At 43.9% G+C, this 18,220-nt stretch overlaps 3 protein-coding genes and 1 long non-coding RNA gene across 5 annotated transcripts in view; 2 read left to right on the plus strand and 2 right to left on the minus strand.

Annotated features, from left to right (window-relative positions):
* LOC310729622 (uncharacterized protein) overlaps positions 1–18,220 on the minus strand; it is a 441,633-nt gene that overhangs the window by 148,226 nt on the left and 275,187 nt on the right. The window lies entirely within an intron of this gene.
* LOC310730900 overlaps positions 1–18,220 on the minus strand; it is a 198,086-nt gene that overhangs the window by 105,653 nt on the left and 74,213 nt on the right. The window lies entirely within an intron of this gene.
* The window catches only part of LOC310729556 (protein kinase C and casein kinase II substrate protein 3), a 32,898-nt gene that overhangs the window by 13,496 nt on the left and 1,182 nt on the right, over positions 1–18,220 (plus strand). For both annotated transcript variants that reach the window (XM_083547869.1, XM_083547870.1), the window contains exons 5-7: positions 10,841–11,016; positions 11,510–11,630; positions 11,985–12,055. In XM_083547869.1, the coding sequence (XP_083403995.1) occupies positions 10,841–11,016; positions 11,510–11,630; positions 11,985–12,055 (368 nt within the window). The remainder of the gene's footprint in view (positions 1–10,840; positions 11,017–11,509; positions 11,631–11,984; positions 12,056–18,220) is intronic.
* LOC310730631 (uncharacterized protein) lies at positions 1,694–9,920 on the plus strand. The gene is made up of 2 exons (XM_083549664.1): positions 1,694–1,868; positions 8,713–9,920. Exon 2 carries the CDS (start codon positions 8,788–8,790, stop codon positions 9,217–9,219), a length of 432 nt encoding a protein of 143 aa, XP_083405790.1. The 5' UTR covers positions 1,694–1,868; positions 8,713–8,787; the 3' UTR covers positions 9,220–9,920.

Below are 18,220 nucleotides of genomic sequence, written 5' to 3' on the forward strand. Positions count from 1 at the left end.
CACACACACACACACACACACACACACACACACACACAGAAACCCCAATTCTAAAACAGTTAGAACACTGTGTAAAATGTAAATAAAACAGTATTCAATGATTTGTGAAATCTTAAATCCATATTTTATTCATAGTAGAACATAGAAAATGTATCAAATGTTGAAACATTTTAAATTTGATGGAAGCAACACATAGTTTTTTATGCACAACCTACTTACTGGGCAGCACTACTGTGTGACTGGTTTTCCTTGTCTCATGATGTCTCGTCTTTTTTCTTTTCTTTTCTTTTCCCATTTTTTGCACATGTGCATGTTGTGTTATTAGTTTAGAGTTATGTGTACTTCTGTGTTCCTTGTGTTCCCTTTTGTTATTTGATGTTGTTTGCTGTAGCATCTTTTTCCTGGGGAAACATTGTTTTGTTTGACTGTGTACTGCACTGTATACGGTTGAATTGACAATAAAGCCTAGTTGACTTGACTTGTCTCAAAAAAGTTGGGACACTTCCATGTTTACCACTGTGTAGCATCAAGTCTTCTTTTAACAACGATGTTAAAATTTTGGGGAACTGAGGAGACAAGCTGCTGATGTTTTGGAAGAGGAATGTTGTGATTCAAGATGGCAGCACGGCTTTAGGATGCAGTACATGGACACCGGAGACAGCTGTGTTCATGTATACAACGCCAGATGCTTTTACGTTACATAAATCATGCAACAACCAATTTGCATGAGGATGTACTTAATAACTTTTGCGACCTCGTCTTGCTTCGACCTCGGCTATAAAGACTAGGTCCACAGTCCTCAGTGTCCCCTAATGCCGGTGGCCAGGAGAGGGGACATCGGAAGCACTGCTGAAGGAAGGGGAAGTGCGGCAAGTGGACGGTGTCCGTGCCAGGCTAAAGGCTAACAATAACCGGGACTGTAAGATGCAGGCTATTTTATTTACCACAGGAATTCACCAGTGCTTTTATTTTCAGAGTGTACATTTCCCCCCAGCGCTAATGCTATGGAGGCACTGTGTGAGGTCTATGGGGCTATTAGCGACCTGCAGAATTTTCACCCCAACAGATTGTTTATTATCGCCAAACATTTTAACCATGTGAATCTCTGGACTGTGCTCCCTAAACTCCATCAGCATGTGGACTTTGCAAAGAGAGGCGCGAACATGCTGGATCATGTTTACACAAACATCCCTGATGTGTATCATGTGGAGCCCCGACACAAATCTTGGCTACTCAGACCACATCACCGGTTCTGAAAGAGGTGAAAACCTGGCCAGCAGGAGGTACCTCTGCTCTCCAGGAGTGTTTTGAGTGCACTGACTGGGACATGTTTAGGAAGGCTGCAACCAATGGTGACAAATGGCAATGGCAATCAACTTAGAGGAGTTCACATCAGTGACCAGCTACATCAGCAAATGTGTTGATGATGTGACCATCTACAAGACCATCACTACACGCTCAAACAAAAAGCCGTGGATGACTGCAAAAGTGCTTGTGCTGCTAAAACATAGAGACTCCTTCTTCAGAGCAGGGGACAAAACGGCCTTGAGAACAGCAAGGGCCAAACTGTCCGTGCTATCAGAGAGGCGAAGCACCAACACGTCAAGAGAATCCACAGACACTTCCAGGACAGCCGAGACACCCGGCGCATGTGGCAGGGCATCTAGGCGATCACTAACTACAGGACAACATCACCTGCTTGTGACTGTGTCGTCTCCCTTCCAGATGCGCTCAACGACTTCTACGCCTGGTTTGAGGTGCAGAACAATGTGGAGGCGAGGAAGACCATCCCTCCTCCCACTGACCAGGTGCTCTGTCTATCCACAGCTGAAGTGAGGAAAACTCTATGCAGAGTTAACCCACGGAATGTAGCAGCCCGGTTGAAATAAAGTTGACTCTTGCACTGATGTTGGCGTTTGACTCTTTTTACTTTTTTATTTTCCTTATAATGCCCTGTATTAGATTTCAAAACACCTTATTTGCATCCACAATTCCGTTTTCTTTTGAGTCCACAACAACACCGTAAGAGCTAGAACAAACATTCACAAATAATTTAGATACATGCAAAATGAAATGAAATAATACACTATTTAACAGCAAAACTATCACATTTTAAAGATAACATCCAATATAGACAAGATAAAATTACTTGTATAACAAGCAAACACTTATAAGCTAGCACATAAACTATATTAACTACCTAAAAGTGCACAAATACACTTGACTGACCTTTGTGCCTCCTTCAACCAGGTACTAAAATAAAAGGCCAAAAAATAACCAAAAATAAACCAATATCAACCGTATGCTACACTAATCAGGCAAATATGACTACTCTAAATTACTTTTTTGCTGCTTTAACCATATATTTAAACGTTTTAACTCCGTAACCGTGTTGCTTCTTCTCTCCGAGCATGAGCAATCTCCACACGTGCCCGATTTTCGTGTATGCGCGATCCTTGCGGACGTCCGTCTAGCCGTCATTTCAAAATAAAAGTCTCTATAGGCTTAATAACTTTAATTGCCAATATTAAATTTTCAAAACAGAATAAACACATTCTGTAATATTAGTATATAACATAAATATAACAAAGTAATATTTAGAAAACTTAAACTTATGTTCAGTATAGTGCATGTAGAGAATATAGAGCATATTTAAACTACTCAAATAACTGTGGGTTATTTAAACTCCCAGCAAAATCACAAGTGACTATAATCTCAAACTTGAATCACGAATGATTTTCAAAATGAATCAACCATTACTTAGCCTAGATGAAAGTAAAACAAGAACTAATCATCTATTATGAACTGCTTGGCTTAAAGGATACATGAAGTTGTTTAAGCTGCCTCTAGCAGCAGGACCAACTTCTGCACTGGGCGCTCGACTACTGATGGTTTGCTCAGACGTTTTCCATCCTTTCCCAGCCTTCTGTCTCCAAAGCGTATTTTTACTCTTCTCACTAGATTATCCTTGTTAACCACAGTCTCAATAACTTCTGCCATACGCCACTCATTTCTAGGCAAGTCTTCTGCTTTCTCCAACACTATATTTCCAACTTGCATGTTCCTCTTGGGAGTTAGCCAGTGTCTGGTTGCAATTTTAGACAAGTACTCCTTTCTACAACGGCTCCAGAACTGTTCCGCTAAGTACTGGATATGGCGCCATTTCTTGCGAGCATACAGGTCTTCTCTGATAAATTTGCCAGGGGGTGGTAAAGCTTGGGCAGATTTCAAAGTAAGCAGATGGTTTGGGGTTAGGGGTTCAGAACTTTTAGGATCATTAAGATTGTCTATTGTCAGCGGTCGGCTATTTACAATTGCCATAGCTTCGTAGAAGAAGGTCCGTAGACAGCAATCATCCAGTCTTCCAGAAGATAAGGACAGAGTGGAATGAAGGACGCTTCTTACGGTCCTAATCTGTCTCTCCCAAACTCCTCCGGTGTGACTTGCATGAGGTGCGTTAAAGACAAAGTCACACTGCCTTTCTGCCAAAAATGCCACCAGACGGTTGTTGTCAATCTCCCTTAAAGCCTTTGCAAACTTGTTCTTGGCTCCAATAAAGTTACTTCCTTGGTCACACTTTATCTGACGAACCACTCCTCTGATGGCGATGAAACATCTCAGACTATTGATAAAGGAGTCCGTGGACATATCATCCAGCATCTCAATGTGGATGGCTCTGCAACAGAAACAGGTGAAAAGAAGTCCGTACCTCTTGCATGATCTACGACCTTGTTTTGTGAAGAACGGGCCGAAACAGTCCATTCCACAGTACGTGAATGGCGGGGATGGATCTATGCGCTCTGAGGGCAGATCTGCCATTCTTTGATGTTCTGTGGGTCTGCGGTGTTTACGACATTTTATACAGTATTGCACAAAAGAGGCTACAGTCCTGTTTACTCCTGGAATCCAGAATCCTCTTGATCTGATCTCATTGATAGTTAAGCCTTTACCTTGATGTCCAGTTTTCTCATGACAATCAGCAATTAGGAGTTTTGTTAGGTAATGTTCCTTTGGAAGGATCACCGGATGTTTGACAAAGTGTGAAACAGAAGCATTGCTGAGTCTTCCTCCCACCTTAAGCAATTCATCATGATTTACAAAGGCATCAAGATAGTGTAGCCTGTTACTGCGAGGTAGTGTCTTGCCCTTGCTCAACAATGCTATCTCCTCTGGATATGTCTGACTCTGCAAGTCTTTGATAACAGTGCGCTTAGCATCCTCACGCTCCGCTACTGTACTGTGATCACTTGACTTGTCCTTTCTCACTCTACGAAGTAGGCGTGCCACTGCTTGGATGACTTTGGACCATGAAGATAACCTTGTGAGTCGGTTAGATAAACAGGTGTCCCCTACTGTATAGGTATTTAGTGATGTAGCCTTTTTGACCTCTGGATCTCCAATTTGAAGTTGAGGGTTAACATCCACAGGAGGAGGTATAGCCATCTTAGCCATAAGATGTTGGGTCCAGTGAACCAGCAGGAAGTGACAAGATCATCAATACTTAGGCCTCGTGATGCATAATCGGCTGGATTCTCATCCGAGGGAATATACCGCCACTGTTGAGGAGCGGAACTGTGATGAATTCTCTGAACTCGATTTGCGACAAATGTGTAAAAGCGACGAGCTTCGTTATTGATGTAACCCAGTACCACTTGGGAGTCAGTCCAGAAATATACCTCTGCATCAGTAAGATTCATTTCTTCTTTCAGCACATCATTTACTGCAACTGACACAACCGCCGCAGTCAACTCTAACCGAGGAATTGTTGTGACTTTTAATGGACCTACCCTAGATTTAGCCATGAGCAAAGTACAATGGACATCAGCTTGTTCGTTTTCGATTCGGAGGTATGAGCACTGGCCATACCCATTCATACTGGCGTCCGAAAAGTTATGAATCTCTTTTCTTGTGATTTTTCCAAATCCAGCAGGCATAACACAACGAGGAACCTTGACCTTCACCAAGTTAGTGAGATCTGTCTTCCAGTGCTCCCACCTGGGCCGCAACACGTTAGGTAAAGGATCGTCCCAACCCATGCCATTTCTGCAGGTTTCTTGAAGAATAGCCTTTCCCTTCAGTACAATAGGCGCAAGAAACCCTAAGGGATCGAACAAGGAGGCCACAGTTGACAGTATACCTCTTCGGGTTGCTGGTTGGTCCTTTAAGTTAACACGAAATATGAAGTTGTCATCATCCAGATGCCAGTAAAGGCCTAAAGCTCTTTCCAAAGGCTCATTGGAAAGGGAAAGATCAACAGTCCTAACATCTATTGCATGTTCAGAGGATGGTATGCTCTCTAAAACTGCCTTATTGTTAGAGACAAACTTATGCAGCCTCAAACCTCCCAGACTACAAAGATGACGTGCTTCCTGTGCCAACTGAATTCCTTTCTCTGCATTTTCAACACTGGAAACTCCATCATCCATGTAAAAATCTCGCATAATGAATTGTGAGCCTAGGGAGTGTGAATGCTCACCCTCTTTTGCAAGATGCTTTAATCCAAAGTTGGCACACCAAGGGGACGACGAGGCACCAAAAAGATGTACTCTCATTCGAAAGGTTTGAGGTGGTAAGTTGACATCTCCATTTCTCCACCAAAGGAATCGTAAGTAGTCTCGATCTGCCTTGTTGACATGGAACTGGTGAAACATTCTTTCGATATCACACATCAAAGCAACTGGATGATGTCTGAACCTTAAAAGAATTCCAACCAGGCTATTCATCAGGTCAGGGCCTGTGAGCAAATGGTCATTTAGGCTGGCTCCCTGGTATCTGGCAGAACAGTCGAAGACTATGCGAATTTTCCCGGGCTTCTTTGAGTGATACACCCCGTGATGGGGGATGTACCATTTTTCTCCCTCCCTTCCTTCATCCAGGTCTCCTTCAGCGTCTCCATTTTCTATGATCTCCTCCATGAACTTCACATAATGTTCCTTATACTCTTTATCCTTCTCTAATCTTCTCTTGGGATGTTGAAGTCTTACCACTGCAAGGGGTTTGTTATCTGGAAGGAAGGGTCTCTGCCTGAAAGGAAGGGGCATTTCTAAATGATTGTCTTTGTTCATTTTGACGTTTTCTTCTAGTCTGTTCAAGAACACAATGTCCTCTTGAGACACTGCCTTTGTGTTTTCATTAGTGTCCTTAAAATCTGACTCTAGTAATTTAATAAGGTCTGCTGGTGTAACAGAAGGAATTTCCTTGATAGATACTCTGTGACATATGTTAACACCACTTATTGACTCATGATTCTTCAACGAAGGGCCCACAATGCTCCATCTAAGATCCGTGCGAACAGCATATGGCTCGTTGTCTGCTTCAATTGTCACTTCTCTGGGTGCTAGAGCTCTGGAACAGTTATATCCTATTAAGAGTCCAACCTCACAATCTTAAAGTGGGGGAATTTTATCTGTGAGAGCAGTAAAATGTTTCCAGTGTCTGGCAGTCTCATTGGTCGGGATGTGCGCACGGTCCACAGGGTTACATTGCCTTGTGTATGCAGGAGGAAGGTCTAGAACGATTGTAGAATTAAAGCCTCTGACTATGAGACCAGACACCCTTTCACTTGATGTTAATGAATCTCTTCCAACCATAGTAGTGAGCCTAAGAGTAACTGGACATGAGTCTACCTTTAGAGTTTGACTTACTGCCTCGTCAATGAAGACCGAGTCACTTTGTGTGTCTAGAAGAGCATAGACCAGTTTCTCAGAGACCGGGTCTCTTTGTGAAGACAACCACACAGGTACTATCATTGAGGTGATGGTGGATGTGCAACCAGATTCTACACTCAAAGACGTTGTTACAACTCTCTCAAGAAGGTGCATTTTCTGAGGCATGACTAGGAGAAGACTTCGACTTCGTAACAAAGTTGTCATCGTGCAGGCATGTAGGATGTCGTCTTCTGCATGTATCACATGCCTGTAGCATGTCTGTAGCGACACTCTCTGGCACTATGATTGGGCTTCAGACATCCGTAGCACAGCTTATTGTCCTTAATGAACTGCCTTTGCTCTTCAAGAGATCTTACAGAGAATTTAGAACAATCATGAATTTGATGCTCTTTACCTTGACAGAATAGACAGGGTTTAATGACCTTACTAGACAACCTTGGATTCTCATGCTGTGTAACCATCTTTGTATGGAAGACATTGGCTTTATTCTTACCAAGCTTAGGGTCGTGTCTCTCCTTATTAGCTTCAGAGGTATGGCTCCGGCATAGGAAGTCTGTTCAAGATCATGCTATCTTGGACAGCCTGTGCTAGGTAAGATACATCAGCATTGGTAGGTGGTGATAATGCCTTCTTATCCAGGATTGGGTTAACTGAGGTTGCGCGTGCAGGCTCTGGCATAGAAATGCTTACAGGTTGCTGTAGTTCACTGTTCTGATTAACAGAATTAATAGTTTCCTCTCTGTCATAAACCTCTAGTCTTGCTCTAGCTGCCCTTACCTCCCTTACTGCTTGTAAGTTTTGCAACTCACTTTCTTCAGCATTAAGTTCTTGCCTTTGCTTCTCTTCTAGAAGTTGTATTCTTTTCCTTTGTTCCTTTTCCTCTATCATAGCAGCGTATTCTGCTTCCTTAGCTGCAAGCTCTGCCGCTGCTTCAATTTGTTTAGCTCTTAGTGCAGAGTTCCATGAAGATTGACTTACAGGTATACTTGGTTTGGAACTGATGCGTGAAACTGTAGAGCCATAAACAGAGCGAGCATAATCTCGGACAAGCAGTTCACGTAGACGCCCCTTCACTGCTTCACTGTCAAAGTCTCCATCAACACCTGAGATCCTCTCATAAGCAATCTTTACAATGTCCTTTGTCACCGCATCGCAAGCATCAATCCGTCTTCTCATATCTGTGGAAGGAGTGACATCACTGCGGACCTTTATATATGCATGCATTACATTGTCTCTTTTACTTTCCATTGTATCTACAAGCATTGCTAATTCATGCTCAGAGATGTCTGTTTTCATCTGCTCCCTTGCCTTTCGAGCCTCAGCCTTCCACTGCTCATATGTGTGGATAAGCCTGCCTTCTGCCTTTTGGGACTTCTCCAGCTGATATGCAAGCATTTTTTCTGTTGGAATACGTTTGCGAACAGAACGGCGTATTTCATTTCCTTCTCCCTCTGAATGATCTTCTATCTCATCATCTACATCTTTACTTTGAGAAGGTTGCATCTTAACTGCTTCCATTTTCTTCACTGGAATACATGGCTCTGATCCTTGGCTAGTCATCATTTACATCAGCATATAGAATCAATGAGATAAAGCTCTTACTGTAGCAGCCTGGTTGCATAACTACCTAAAAGTGCACAAATACACTTGACTGACAAATACACTTGAAATAAACCAATATCAACCGTATGCAACACTAATCAGGCAAATATGACTACTCTAAATTACTTTTTTGCTGCTTTAACCTTATATTTAAACGTTTTAACTCCGTAACCGTGTTGCTTCTTCTCTCCGAGCATGAGCAATCTCCACATGTGCCCGATTTTCGTGTATGCGCGATCCTTGCGGCCGTCCGTCTAGCCGTCATTTCAAAATAAAAGTCTCTATAGGCTTAATAACTTTAATTGCCAATATTAAATTTTCAAAACAGAATAAACACATAAGTAATATTTAGAAAACTTAAACTTATGTTCAGTATAGTGCATGTAGAGAATATAGAGCATATTTAAACTACTCAAATAACTGTGGGTTATTTACACGGAAGTCTGCTGGACCAGACAAAGTTTCTGGCAGAGTGCTCAGGAAGTGTGCAGAACAGCTAAAGGATGTCTTCCCCGACATGTTTAATATCTCTCTGAGCAGTGCCATTGTGCCTATGTGCCTCAAAACAACAACCATCGTTTGCATGCCGAAGAAGTCTACAGACACCTGCCACAATGACTATCATTCCGTCGCACTCACACCCATCATGATGAAGTGCTTCGAAAGGCTCATCATGAGACGCATCAAGATCCATCTTCCACCCTCACTGGACCCCATGCAGTTTGAATATCGTCCAAACCGTTTCACAGACGATGTCATCACCATGACCCTCGATCTGGCCCTCACCCACCTGGACAAAAAGGACACATACGTACAAATGCTGTTCATAGACTTCAGCTCAGCATTTAACACAATCGTCCCTCAGCTCCTAAATGAGAAGTTAAACCTACTGGGCCTGAACTCCTCCCTATGGTACTGGATCCTGGACTGCCTGACTGGGAGACCTTAGTCAGTGTGGATCAGGAAGAGCATCTTCAGCACCACCACACTGAGCACTGGGGCCCTCGGGGGTGTGTGCTCAGTCCACTGCTGTTCACTCTGCTGACTGACGACTGTGTAGCAATGCACAGCTCAAATCACGTCATCATGTTCACCGATGACACCACCGTGGTGAGTCTCATCAGCAAGAACAACGAGTCAGCATACAGAGAGGAGGTGCAACAGTTAACAGCCTGGTGTAGAGCAACAACCGGTCTATGAACATTGAAATAACTAAAGAGATGATTGTGGACTTCAGGGGAGCACAGAGCAGCCATTCTCCACTGATCATCAATGGATCCTCCGTGGAGATAAAGAGCACAAAATTCCTTGGAGAACACCTGGTCACTCAGCACCAGCTCGATCACCAAAAGTAAAGCAGTTTCTCTACTTTCTGAGAAGACAGAGGAAAGGTGTGCATTTCATCCATGGATCCTCCATTGAGATCTTGAAGAGCACCAAATTCCTTGGTGTTCACTTGGCAGATAACCTCGCCTGGTCACTCAACACCAGATCCATCACCGAGAGCCCAGCAGCGTCTCTACTTCCTGAGAAGGCTGAGGAAAGCCCATCTCCCTCCCCCCATCCTGACCACATTCTACAGAGGGACCATTGAGAGCATCTTGAGCAGCTGCATCACTGCCTGGTTTTGGAACTGCAACGTCTCGGATTGCAAGACCCTACAGAGGATAGTGAGAACAGCTGAGAAGATCATTAGAGTCTCTCTATGTACAACCTGATCTTAACACACACTCAATACTCATCTCAATCCATTCCACCACTATATTATATTAATATGTAATGATATGATACTGTTCCATGCTGTTTCTGCACTGCATTGTGTTTATGTTTACAAACACACACTTGTTTATAGTTCTCTCTTCTACATTTCTGTTTAATCATATCATACAGCAAGTTTACTGCTCAGTGCTATTGTGTGTTTTGTGTATTTGTCCCACACTGTGTTGTCTGTCTGCACTGGTTTGTGTCTGCACTGGTTTTTGTCTGCAAACAGTGCAGTCACCAATCACATTGTGAAGCTAAGCCACAGCGAAGTCGTGCTGTTCTAATGGATACAGTAAGCAGTTAGAATTGTCTTTTTTTTTATAAAAAAAAATTAATGAAAATTCTAATTCATCTGACCACAGAAGAGTTCTCCACTTTGCCTCAGTACATTTCAAATGAGTTTTGGCCCACAGAGGATGGAGGTGTTTCTGGATCATGTTCACGCATACCTTCTTCTTTACATGATAGAAATTTAACCTGCATTTGTGGATGACCTGAAGAACCGTGTCCACACACATTGATTTCTGGAGGTGTTAATGATCTCATGCAGTGATTTCTATTACAGAATCATAACTGTTTTAAATGCAGTGGCCCCTGAGGGCCCGAAGATCATGGCCATCCAATATCCGACTTTGAGACGTGTACCAACCATCAAATTCAAAATGACCTTATTTTTTCCCTTTAAATTGTAAATGTTTTCCATGTTCTACTGTGAATAAAATATGGGTTTACAAAATGTACAAGTCAGTATGTTCTGTTTGTATTTACATTTGTCTCAGCAATGATGATGATGTTTGTTGATACAGGCACGTGAACACTACGTGAAGGTTCTGGATGATGTAATTGGTTATACTCCACGCTACATGGAGGAAATGGAGTCAGTGTTTGACCAATCACAGGAGCAGGAGAGGAAGAGGATCAGCTTTCTGAAGAACACTCTGTTGTCCATACACACACACTTGGACATCACTAACAATCACAGGTAACTTAAAACAGTGTGTATGTGTGTGTGTGTGTGTGTGTGTGTGTGTGTGTGTGTGTGTGTGCGTGCGTGCGTGCGTGTTGCAGCCGGGTAACTATGCCCGTACAGTTAACAGAACTCAGGACTCATTCGAGGTGTGTGATGTCATTGTAGACTGTTTTAAAGACCGAGCTCAATTGGAGAAACATTACGCTCAGCAGCTCACTGAATGGAGAGTGTGTGTGTGTGTGTGTGTGTGTGTGTGTGTGTGTGTGTGTGTGTGTGTGTGTGTGTGTGTGTGTGTGTGTGTGTGTGCATGAAAACCTGTGATTGGTAAATGTAGTACTTCGATTATAAAAACCTAATCATCAGCTCCTGAACAATCACATTCCGAGGTAATGAGAGTTTGTGTATAAAGCAGGACACACACACAAACACACACACATACACACACACACACACACACACACACACACACACACACACGCTATCTTTGTGTTTGTGTGTGTTTCAGTGTGAAGGCTGTGTACAGTGATCTGTTACACACTCTCATGTCCATCAATGAGCAGGATGATTTACAGTGGTGGAAAAACAACTACGGTCCAGGAATGAACACACACTGGCCCACACTGCAGGTATGTGTATGAGTGTGTGTGTGTGTGTGTGTGTGTGTGTGTGTGTGTGTGTGTGTGTGTGTGTGTGTGTGGTACTTATACAACATATTAAAATAACCCCATTCATATATACCTGTGACTGGAGGCTTGAATATAAGGCATGTAACGTGTATGTGTGTGTGTGTGTGTGTGTGTGTGTGTGTGTGTGTGTGTGTGTGTGTGTGTGTGTGTGTGTGTGTGTGTGTTACTTATACAACATATTAAAATAACCCCATTCATATATACCTGTGACTGGAGGCTTGAATATAAGGCATGTAACGTGTATGTGTGTGTGTGTGTGTGTGTGTGTGTGTGTGTGTGTGTGTGTGTGTGTAGGAGTGGGTTCCACCATGTAAGAAACAGAAACATGTCAAAAAACCAAGATCACAGACTGAGGAAAGAAAAGGGTAAGATGATCATCATCATCATCATCATCATCATCATTATCGAATACTTTACAGACGCAGGAATGAAATTATTTTCCACCTGCTATAAAATCCCAACATCATTCAGGTAAAAATAAACAAAGCCCCTTTCCTGGTTCCTGGTCCCTGGTTGGAATGGTCACTGATGCTCTGAAGAAAAGTAAAATGTAAATAAAATCAGAATGCAATGATCAGTTTTATAAATGCATATTCTAAAAACTTTCTTTCGGCTTCTCCTGTTAGGGGGCACCACAGCGGATCCGCCGCATGTTTGATTTGGCACATATTTTTTAACGTTGGATGCCCTTCCTAACGTAACCCTCCCCAATTTATCTGGGCTTGGGACCGGCACTGAAAGTGGCTGGGGTTGGTTCCCTAACCGGGGATCGAACCCGGGCTGCAGCGGTGAGAGTGCCGCATCCTAACCACTAGACCACCAGGGACCCTTTATAAATGCATATTCTATTCACAATTAAACATAGAAAACATACCTTATGATTTAAATTGATATTTATACCATTTTAAGAAAATAGCATTTCTCTTTTTTTCAGTTTTTAATTTGATGACTGCAACACGTCTCAAAAAAAGTTGTTAAAAGGAACATGTTTGCCACTTTGAAGCATTCCATATGTGTCTGATACAGGATTCCAGCTGCTCAACAGTTCCGGCTTTAATTTTTGTATTTTACAATTTCATTTTGAACCAAATATTTTCAGATGATGAAAGGTCTAGACTGCAGACAGGATAATTCAGCACCCAGACTCTTCTACTACAAACTCATGCTATTGTAATGGATGCAGTATGCAGTTAGCATTGTCTTGCTTATATATACACAAGACCGTCCCTGAAATAGACATTTTCTTGATGGAAGCATTTGTTGCTCTGAAACCTGTAAATAACGTTGGAGATTTTCTAATTGTTCAAGCTGCCCATTCCACAGGCACAGAGAACGTGGTGTCCATGGTTTCCAAAAAGAAATAAACATTTCGATTCGTCTGAACACAGAACAGTTCCATTCCACTTTGCCTCAGTACATTATAAATGAGCTTTTGGCCCCATTTGTGGCAATGACATGGAGAACTGTATTCACATATAATGATTTCTGGAGGTGTTGATGATCACATGCAGTGATTTTCATTACAGAATCATGACTGTTTTAAATGCAGTGTCCCCTGAGGGCCCAAAGATCATGGGCATAAAATATAGATTTTTTCCCCTTGTCCCTTGTGCACAGAGATTTCTCCAGATTCTGACATGCCCAGTACATGTACAGTAAATGATTAAATTGTAAAACAGGTGAATATCTAATGTTGAACATTTTTCTGAAATCGTTCCACAGTTTGTAGACACAGTCTTTCCACCCATCTTTACTTCTGAGAGACTCTGCCTCTCTAAAACACTATTTATACCCAACATCTCACTGACCTGCTGTCAATTAACCTCATTAGTTACACAATGTTTTTCAAAATGTTTCAATTTAATAACATTTAATATTAACATTTAATAACATTTAATAACATACAGACAGCAAATTCAAATTGACCAGATTATTTCCTTAAAATGGTAAATTTCTTTAGTTTTAACATTTGATATGTTTTTTCTATGTTCTATTATGAAAAAGATGTGGGTTTATGAGACTTGCAAATGATTGCATGTTTTTAATTTCCATTTACTCAGTAATTTCACAAAATTACATTTTACCTGGAATGGGCCAGAAAGAGCTTAGCAAGCATATTTGGAATCTTTAATAGTAACAATAACCTGAACCAGTAAAAACACTGTTTGCTTGTAAATCAGCACTCAGTACTCTTCAATAAAATTTTATTCATTGCCAGAATTTGCAGCTTTGTACACATGACCTTCTGACGAGTTGTCCCACTGAGCTACTTTTGCAGTCATAATTCCCATCCCATGTCCCCACAGCAGTGCCCACAGTCCCACATAAAGTTGCTACCATCACCCTGCATCAATACCATGCTGAAGGTTTTGGAGTAAATCGGAAACGCTTCACTAATGACAGTATAACGTATACTTACTTTTAAACACTATGAGGCGGGCGAAGAAAGTGCAAGAACCGTAATTGAGAAACACAGGGCTTCAATTAATTTAATCCGACTACACCATCCTGGTGGAGCGACAGGGAAATACTTCCCGTAAAGAAACACTGGTAAGTTAATTCACACTGTGTAACATTCTCTCGAATTAAACAGCCGGCCTTCCCTTTTCAACACTACACCCTCACGGCTCCTAAAGATGCGCATGTTAACCAGAGGTTACAATAACAATTAACACAAATTTCCGTGGTAAAGTCGAAGAAAACTAGAAAAATAAAATCAACCAATAACCAGCTCATAACAAATCAGACAGAAAAAAAATTATTTACATTTACAACAAGAACCAAAATCGCTGCCAAGCACAATCCAGTGCAAAATATAAACAAAACAAGGCCCAGGGGAATGTATCTAAAACAATTTAAATTAAATAAAAGAGAAACTTGGCAGTCACAAGGCTCGTAGCTCCTAACCCAACGGTCTGAGCAGCAGTCAAATCAGAAGCAAAGCAGCATCAGTGTCTATAAGCCAAAGAGCAGTAACGTCGCTAACAAAGCAGCAGCGATGCCTGCAAGTAAACCAGCAGCGTCATCGTCACAGAGCCTCTTCAGCTAAGTGTCACGGGGTGACAAATAAGCGGAACTGTTCCTCCCCATTCTTGTTTCCGGTGGAAGCGAGTTTAATGTAACACCAGAACAGTTCCGGGTTTTTCCGTGTAAACAGGCTGACGGAGCTTGCTAATGAGGGAATGAGTGGCAGCTGGGCAATGAGCTGAGATTGGGCCACGAGGGGTATGGATTTGTGAGGGGGATTATAAAAGGATCCGGTTGATGTGCAGCAGGGGAGGAAAACTTTGGAGTGAAATCTTTGGTTGTTGCAGACTGGAGGAAATCTTTGGTTGTTGATCCCGTCGAGCAGTACACGAGAGGGCAGATCGTTAAAGGACGGGAAAGACTGTATGCAGAGAAGGAAGAGCTGGAGAGCAGTGTCGGCCACCTACACAGCTTGAATGTACTGTTTGTCAGTTGAGCGGAGAGAGTCGGCAGGGACCACGAGAAGAGACCCTATTAACTGTGAGTTGATGTGAGTTGCAGTGCCTAATGTGAAGTGAACACGTGTGATCATTTGAAGTGACTGAATTGTGCACTGGTGTGGAAACTGTAATTTTGTGTCTGCCCATTCCCCAGTTGGCTACTTGTGGGCTCTGAAGGTCAAACTGAAATTAATTAACTGCTGTGTGTTGAGCATATGCTGTACAGGAATGCAGCTCTATTCTGTCTGAGTTGAAGAGGATTTATGAGAGATCTATGCATTGCTGTTCTGTGGTAAAAAGACCCAGTTGTTGACTGTCGAATCCTGTACTCAACACTGTTCTGTGAACCTAGAGAAACTGTCCTTCGCCATTGAATGCTGCCATCACTGCTCTGTGGTAAGAAGATCTAGTTATTGATTGTCAAATCCTGTACTCACCACTGTTGTTCTGTGAACCTAGGGAAACTGTCCTTCGCCATTGAATGTTGCTACTACTGCCCTGTGGAAAGAAGACCCAGTTGTTGACCGTTGAAACCTGTACTCACCACTGTGGTTCTGTGAACATAGAGAAATTGCCCTCTGCTATTGCATGCTGCCATCACTGCCCTGTGGTAAGGAAATCTAGTTCTTGATTGTCAAATCCTGTATTTACCACGGTTGTTCTGAGAACATAGAGAAACGGTCCTCTGCCATTGGATGCTGCCACTACTGTTCTGTGAGGAAGTTACTGTCCGTCGCTGTATTTCAACGGCCGTCGGCTTGTGGAAGGGGAGTGGCCCCCAGCTAGCGGGTGCGTCCCGTGGAGGGAACGAGAGAGCTCCCCGGTTGCCATCTACGACGGACTATTGTATTGCGTCAGATGACCCCCTGCCCGATCCTTCCCCCCTATCCCAAAAAGAGGTAACGCTTAAATGATTGATGCTGTCCTGTGAGAAGAGTAACCCTTTCCCTTGTTGTCAATTTCCTACCAGTGCCTGCCGCAACCCCTATCTCCGGTTGAAGAGGAGCCGCTGTGCGGATCCTTACCTGTGTCTGCTCCCTTACTCGTCTTTGGCCGAAGAGGAGTTGCTGTGCGAATCCTTATCAGTGCTTGATCCATTACTTACTTCCGGCCGAAGAGGAACTGTTGTCTGAACCCTTACCAGTGTCTGCTCCATCGTTTGCTTCTGTCCGTTTGAAGAGGGATCGTTGTGCGAACCTCCCACGCAACCCGGTGGAAGAGAGAGGAGGATCAGTCGGTGGATTTTAGTTTAAGATTGGACTTATTTTAACTAAATAAAATACAAGTTTTTGATGTTAATTACCTTGTCTGGTCTGTTGGTGTCTCTGGGTAACTCCTCGAGGTGGTACGTTGTGAAGGGGAGGGAAGGCCACCCCGGCCTGTGAGAGATTTTGGCGTAGTCGGCAGGATTCCACCTCGAGTTGAGCGACCAGAGATCCCTTATGGCAGACGAAGAATTGCCTGCGGCCCGGCCCCAAGTTATGCCCATCTTTATGGGAGCCCCTTGGGCCCAACGATATGGAGGACCTGGGTCGGAATTGAGCTTATCGGAGTGGAAGGCTCAGGTTGAGTATCTGGCGGGACTCCAGGGATTGAGTGCCCCACAGAGGTTACAGTTCGTTTTGAATTCACTTGAAGGAGAAGCCAGGAGAGAAGTGCAGGCCGCACCAGAAGCGACTCGAGCTACGGCCCACGCTGTGTATAACTTCTTGACCGGGCAGTATGGTGATGCCACTCCAGTGGCGGTCCTCCGGACTCAGTTCTTTAACTGCAAACAAGGACCCAAGCAAACCTTACGGGCCTTTGCTCTACAATTGCGGGAGCAGTTTACTAGGCTGAAAGAGAGGCGTGACCATGGCCTAGGTGGTGAAGAGACCTTGTTGCGAGACCAATTTCTCCTGGGTCTCCGGGAGGGCCCCGTCCGTCAGAGCTTGCGTGTACAGCTCCGCCGAGATCCTGAGCTGACATTCGAGGATTTGCGAAGGGAGGCCCTGGCTTTGGAGACGGATCATGCGGAGACGGCGGACCCCTCTGTTTGTATGGCCGCCAGTCGAACGATTGATTCCACTCTTCCTGGGCCGTCCGATTGGAAGCAGGCCCTACGTGCAGAACTCATGAAGGAGGTGCGGGAACAAATGACCGAGTTGTCTAAGACCTTTCTGGAGGAGTTTTGCCGGGAGCGGCCAAATCCGCTGCCCTTGCTTCGAGAGCGTTCTTACTCGGACGGGAGTCGAGACCCAGGAAGGCGTCCAATTTGGTCTGCTGGCCCCAGATTCCAATGGGACGCGCAGGGTCGGCCGATTTGTAATGGCTGTGGTGAGCCGGGACACTATAGTCGCCAGTGCGGTTCTCGCCGGGGTTCGCAGGGGGGTTTTTAGAGTTACCGGCCACTGTGGGTCAAGTGGTCGGGACCCCTTTGATTGACCCTTCTTTTTCCACTGTCCCTAGAGACCACTTAGTTGGACGCTGCCCCACTGTGGAGATTTAGGTGAACGGTGTCAAGGTCCGATGTCTAGTGGATACCGGGTCCCAAGTTACTCTATTCTCCGAGAGTTTGTCTAAAGAACTGTTCAATGCTCAATGTTTACAGGAGGCGGAGACCCCTTGGCTCACCTTGCGAGGAGCAAACGGTCTAGACATTCCTTATGTTGGATATACCTGGTCACGGACTTGGAGATTCATGGGATTACGGTACCACAGAAAGGAGTTGTGGTCGTCCGGGACCCTTGTTTGGGGACGCATCGAGCCCTTTTGGGCATGAATGTCATTTCAGAGTGTTGGGAGGAACTGTTCCAAACCAGGCCTATTCGAACTGCCCCGCCAGCCGAGAAACGTGAGTGGGAACGTATTGTTGCAGATTGTCGCCGGGTTCATACGGCCAGTTCCCAAGAAGATCGTGAAGGCACAGGCCGGGTTACTTGTCGATATGCTCTTTCTGTCCCGGCCCGGAGTAAGGCTGTGATTTGGGCTCGGTTGCCTGCTCGGACGTTTGGACCAGAAGATTGGGTGCTCGTGGATCCCCATTTGGATTGTCAAGTGGTGGAGGTGGCTCGAGGTTTGGCC

Source organism: Silurus aristotelis (genome assembly GCF_946808225.1).
Source record: "Silurus aristotelis genome assembly, chromosome: 1".
NCBI lineage: Eukaryota > Metazoa > Chordata > Actinopteri > Siluriformes > Siluridae > Silurus > Silurus aristotelis.

Excerpts from the sequence above, each read along its gene's own strand:
- LOC310730631 (XM_083549664.1), top strand. The coding sequence starts at position 8,788 with ATGTTTAATATCTCTCTGAGCAGTGCCATTGTGCCTATGTGCCTCAAA.